The following is a 6,348-nucleotide window of genomic DNA, read 5'->3' on the forward strand; positions in this document are numbered from 1 at the left end:
CATTATCAGTCTATAGTTTGGGCAAAGTTGCAGCTAGGTGCTAGTACAATAATTACTCAAACCAATATATGGAATAGTTAGCGCTACAATGGGGAATATTAGAATAAATTTCTATTAATGTAAATGTTTCTACTTTTATCTTGAATTTACCAAATAAGAAACATTTGTTAAAATATTCTATTAATAATTATGTGCCATATGTTTCAACTGTTTACCTTTTATCCTTAAAACAGCTCATCAGAGTCGTAACAAGCTCAATAAAAGTACAAGGAGTCTTAGCTTATGTTTGTGTTGTGCTGTTCTACTGTGGGTAAGTAAATACACACAATTGAAAAGTATTTACCATTATTTCACAGAATCACAGAATCACAGAACGTTAGGGATTGGAAGGGACCTCAAAAGATCATCTAGTCCAATCCCCCTGCCGGAGCAGGAACACCTAGATGAGGTTATTTGATCACATATGTGAAAAAAGCTTCTGTTGATACTTCTAGGTATAAGTGTAAACATAGTTTATGTTCGCTTATGCTCATAAACTGAAATTGAGAGTGCAGATTGGTCCGTAAGTACTGTAATTTGCATTGCAGGATTATAGCCCTCAATAAGTAACTTCAGTAATGAAAACAGCTAATGGAAAAATGATTGAAAGAATTTGACAAACAAGCCGCTATACCTCTGCGTAAAAGGGGAAATTGAATTCTAAGGGGTGGAAATTTCTGTGAAAAGAACTAGAGATTCAATATGCCAACCAAAATAAGCAGTTTAAGTGCTCTGAGCAGATCATGAATTCTTCTCTCTGGTAGTTCAGTGCAAGGTTTCCTCATGTTAGGAAAGTGCTGTATGGGAAAAAAAAAAGTAAAGCTTACCTTTCTGGAATGGGTGGAGTAAGTAATCTTAGTTAAGGAATCTTATGTCCTATGGCAATTTGTTTTCCAAGTGCCAATATTTGCAAGTATCCTTCACTGCCAGGTCAGTTTATACTTGTGTTATTAGCTTCTCGCCAGTCGATATGTACTTCTGAGATGTGTTTAGTTGTACTTCAGTCTGGTTTGCCTGTCTTGAGACGCTACAGGGGGATGACCAGTTTCTAGGAACACTGCATACTGAACTGTGTCAGCATTTATCTCTCAGTGATTGATACTGGAGTCCTCCTAAAATTGATCATAAAGAATTAAGTGATTCAGATCGCTGCAGCACAGAGGACCTGCCAGTGGTATTGTGGGAATATCTCTTCCAATGCCCTACCAAGTTATGTTTGTAACTGAAGCCAGCAGGACTTGGGAAGTAGAAGACTTTTAGGTGTTGGGGTAGTGGCTCAGCAGAAAGGAGGCTGCTGATTTCTTCTTTGATTTCTTCCCAGCATACCACGTGCTGTGCCCATGTTCCTCCTAAAGTCAGCTTTGTGTAATTGAAAGCACTAGCCCCTGTCGTCACATTCAAGCTGTGGTATACCAAGCACCATCATTTTGCTCAGTGGCTTTTCCTTTTTCCCCAATATATGTAATGTTTCTCTACATCTCCCATTCCACTTCTGCAACCCAGCCCTGGATTTTTCCCTCTCTCTGTCGCTTAGAGGATGGAGGACAGGAAGAAATAGTATGATTAATGTGAAGGATTAAATGCTGCGTTTTGAAGGCATAGGTCACAAGATGGAATACATTTTGGTTTATTTTGTCTGTTGAAAAGTGAGAACAGATTTTTGCTTCTGTCTTGATCTCAGATTTGGAGCTTACTGACCTTTTGCATCTTTCAAGTAATTTGTGTTCTGAACATACGACAGATTAGTATAGCACAGATATGTGAGAAACAGTGTGACAAAATGTGGAACAGTTAACTGTGCAAAGGATTGATACTGTAATGTGGCAGACATTGTTGTGTTTTGATATTTAACAACTGTAATACTATTAAGTTACACTGTTAAAGAGACTTGCCCAGCATATGAAACCTGAGTTTTCTTTTTCTAGGATTTTGAGCAACTGCAAATTTACATTGTTGTTAGAAATTTGAGCCTGGAGTGGACTAGCAGAAAAGAGTAAAAGAGAATAACTAGAAACTCGAGCATAATTTTCCTGAGAAGCTGGAACTGATACAATAAAGTGTTGATTTATGGCCTTTTCAGCTTCTGATCTCATTAAATCAGAGTCAGATCATGCTGTAGACACTTACTCTCTCAGAACAAAAGCATGTTACATAAAAAGTGTAGGAAAAACACCTCTAAAACTTATTAAAAATGGAGGAGAGCTGCTCAACTCTCGGAAACAATCTGTCCCAATAACCTAATAAAATTCTAGAGGATCACAGCTTTCAACTTGTGTAAAATGATATCTTCTTTGTGGTTGCTTGGATACTAAAATGTCGGGTTTTTTCAGAGTACTGAAAGTGGTCTGCTCTGCTCATTCTTCCATGTCTCTAGATTTCTTTTACAAGTAAATGTATTGCATAAAATTCCCTTAGAAGTGCAGTGTACTTTGTTTTTCTGTTTGACAGGTTCTGATTACATTAATGCAGTGAGAGAGTGAAGCTGCTGCTGAGGTGTGCTTGGGTCACTTTGATTAAGCAGTTAGACCCGCTCCGTAGCGCTATGCATGGTCGCTTCAACTTGGCTTTCTAGTCTGGTAGTGATGTAGATAATAAACAGATTTTCAGAGAGTGGAGAATGAATTTAGAGACTGCATTTGGTTCACTGTTGTTCCATAGGTTGTTGTGTGTGGAGAATATTTATATTCATCCTGCAGAGAATAGATCACTATTTCTTTGCTGTTCTGTAGTGAGCCTTCACCTCTGCTTTCCCCTCTGGAGTGGACATCAGTCTGCGTTCATGTAATATTAGTAATGGAGCTTGGATTTTAAAAGCTCATTTGAGTTGTACATCTAAAAGCCCTTGATGGTAGATGAGACCTTTCTGTTCTTCAGATGAGAAGACAGGCATGAAAGGGACTTGAGTGATTTGTTGAAACTCATGCTACAAATTAGTGATAGTAGAAAAGGAATCTGCCACCAACTGGACTGTGTAGTCATGGTAATGCAGCGCTGTCTCTTTGGATTGGTTGAGTGTTATGGACTGTCTTTTGTGAGGTGAAAAAGGACTCCATGGTTAGCCTGTGATTTGTGAAAGCTAGATAGTTGCTTCCTTGTGGTTCAAAACTCACTAGTGATCCTTGCTGGGCACAGTTAAGGCTACAGTTTTAACAGTAGTGCATTTAATTTGGACTTGCACTGTTTAGGGCCCTTTTTAGTTCTGTATTTAAATATTTGATGTATTAAATAGCTGCTTAACTGTCCTTGTGGTATTTTTCTCTAGATGCCTTCTGAAAAAAAAAAATCAAGCATTGAATCTGAAACAAATTGTTCGGAAAAGGAAATTACCTCTTGATCTTGCTATTGAAGGGATTTAATTTGTTAGCTAATCCTTCAAAGACAGCAGTTATTTTAATATTAATAACTGCAGTATGAATAATACGCAATTAATATGCTAATGCAAATATGTAAACAAGTAATTTTATTTTTTCAGATTAATATCTCTAAAAGTCCTTAACAGTATTGTATTGCTGGGGAAATCCTGTCAATATGTAAAGGAGGCAAAAATGGAAGAGAAATTATTCAATGCTGTCCCAACTGCCACCCCAGGGAAGGCGGCTGGCAAACAGCAAAGCATGTTTAAATCTACCCAAGGTAAGGCTAACCACCATGTTTGGTTTGTTTGGTTTTTGTTTGTTTACTGGTTTGGTTTTTTTCCTGAAAATTGCTTTCAGACTGGATTTGATATTAAACCAGATGTATGGCACTGTTTGCGGCACAGTAATCCTGTTGCTGGACCTTAATTGTACCGTATCACAGCTGTGAGCACGAGTCTGTAAATGTAATAGAATTTCTTGCTTTTAGTTTGTGCATCTTCTTTGGGTTATAAATACTCATCTCTGATAAGATCCCACCCTGATATGTGGAGGTAATAGAAACACCAGAACAGTAGCACACTTTTTAAAAATCATAATCATAGAATGGTTTGAGTTGGGTTGGGTGTAGAGATCTTTTAGTCCAACCCCCTCTGCCATGTCACTACTCAAAAAAGTAAATACTTACACATCATCTCTGGCAGTGCTGAAGTTTAATAAGGAAGCAGTCTATACATTTCTTACGGAAATTAATGTAAAACATGACACACAGTAAATATAATTACTTATAGTTGTCATGAACACATTAACGAAAACCTTCATGAAATCAGGAATTTCAGCTGGTGTCTACTCGCTTCATTTCCAGTCTGTGCAGCGTGGTTTTCTCATACAGGTCCTCAGCATTAGCAGTTGGTATATAATTGGAATGGGGCATTGTTGTATTCCTGTGACGTGTTCTAGGAGCAAACAGAAACTTTCATTGTTCCAGCCAGCTGAATGAGGCTGTGTATCTTCCTCTGTGAAGAGCTCCGTGAGAGGCCTGGAGAACTTAACAGGGAGGCTTTTATTGTGTTCGCTCTGTTGCTTGCCATAGATTTGAGAACCTTGAAATGTGAGGTGTTTATTAGTCATCATAGTGTCTCGCCAGCAATAGTAGAGTTAAGAATCTGTCAGTGTTTCAGTCATCATTCTCTGTATCTCACCTGTGTCAAGTCACATCAGGCAGAAGCTTGGTGCAGATGTGTATTTTTTAAATAGCTTAAATTCATGGAGCTGCTTTAGTTTTATGATGAAAGAACATAATATGAATTGGTTTGAATGTATTTTGCATTTAATTAGATGACTACCATAATGTTAATATTTTAATTTAATATTCTAGTACTACACTTGGATATAAGACTTAATAAGTCTTGCTTAGATTGACCCTTAAACTTAATCACAGCAAATAAATCCTGAAGACTCTTTTTAGCTGAAGCAGCAGCAGTTTTACCAGGTCAGTCAGCAGAGATGCTTATTTCCTCAAATGGAAAGATTTTGATTGAATAGTAGCAATCAAAAAGCTCTAGCTGATTTTATTTAGAATACTCTTAACTTCCATCAGTGATGGAAAATGTTCCATTTTTAACAGTTTTTTTGGGTTTTTTTTATATCTTCTAACAGCTCTTTATTTACTAGAAACCTCAATTACATGAATTATTTTACCTTCCCCAGTTTCTGTGTATTTGCAGTATTTTTACTCTAGGCTCTGCAATCTTGGTTAATCCCTGTGCCCCACTTATCAGGTTTTTTTTCAGTACAGTCTCTCAACCCATCTCTTGCTAGAATGAGGGTGAAAGCATTAAACTGGTCTGCTTTCTATCAGCTTGTAATGTAAGTCACTTTATTTTCCTAAGAATTTCCGCCTTCTGGAAACAGTTTAAAATTTTGAAGGATAAAATTCTACACGTGCTCTTGAAGGATGGAAGTTCTAATTACTGGTAATCATTTACAGGCTGACCAGCTTTCTCTGGAAGCTGCTGAGTTAGAAAATACCTTTGTAAAGAAGTTCTACAATTAGCATTACTGCCTCCGTTCCCTGTGCAAGTTTAGTACTTTGACTTGCATAAGACTCTAGAGAGTAATCCATGTACCTTCAGGTAGTAGATGGTGTACTGTGGAGAGATGCTATACAGAAAGAAGTTTTTGTAGTGATTTCAATGGTGCTGCTGTTCTGACAAATAACGTGCCCTTGGGCTGGTCTGCAGTGCTCTCCACATCAGTGGAGATTGCTTTATAAACAATAACTCAGTCTTTATGAAGAGATAGTAAATAAGAAAATTTTATTTCTTTGTCATTTGCCTTGTGCATTTTAATTCTTTAAACATTTAAACGAAATGTGGAAGCAATAAATAGATATTACTTACAACTATCTTAGGTTAATGGAGCCATTGTTCAATTCCACTGAGCTAAGAGGCAGGAATAAAAATGGGCATCTTCAGTAGAACTGCTTTAGGAGCCAGTGCTATTAAAGTGTGTGGCAGTGCAAGGAGTCATTTATTAGCTACCCCTAGAGCAGCCAGGTTTGTTGTACTTACATAGAGGATTAGGCACATCCAGTTCCCACTACAGAAATTCCTTCATTTTGGTAGAAAATATTTGTGTGATTCATGCCTAAGACAAAAAAAATGAGTATGTAAAGCAGAAGAATACAGTGTATGTCCTAACATTTGCTGCTTATGCTCTTGCTTGTTATCTGAACTTCTTTAGAATTCATTTTCTATACTTTTACAAAATTAGAAAAGGAAATCTCTTACGGTAAAACAAAGAGGTAGTACCACAAAGCATGCTTCCATTGCTGCTTCTGATTTGATGCAGCACACTTTTTCAGGAGAGCTTTGGGTGAACCTGGATGTTACAGATGCATGAGTATGTCTGTGTTAAATTGTTACCTTTTGTAATTGTCTTCTGTTCCAGCAGG

At 37.3% G+C, this 6,348-nt stretch overlaps 1 protein-coding gene across 1 annotated transcript in view; it reads left to right on the top strand.

The window, feature by feature from the left end:
* Window positions 1-233: 233 nt before the first annotated feature.
* The window catches only part of LOC104537006 (transmembrane anterior posterior transformation protein 1 homolog), a gene marked incomplete at its 5' end in the record, with an annotated part of 6,939 nt that continues 824 nt past the window's right edge, over window positions 234-6,348 (top strand). The window contains 2 exons of the mRNA XM_010179771.1: window positions 234-310; window positions 3,512-3,672. Coding sequence (XP_010178073.1) covers window positions 234-310; window positions 3,512-3,672 — 238 coding nt within the window. The remainder of the gene's footprint in view (window positions 311-3,511; window positions 3,673-6,348) is intronic.

This window comes from Mesitornis unicolor, unplaced genomic scaffold, assembly GCF_000695765.1.
Source record: "Mesitornis unicolor isolate BGI_N332 unplaced genomic scaffold, ASM69576v1 scaffold45322, whole genome shotgun sequence".
NCBI classification, from domain to species: domain Eukaryota; kingdom Metazoa; phylum Chordata; class Aves; order Mesitornithiformes; family Mesitornithidae; genus Mesitornis; species Mesitornis unicolor.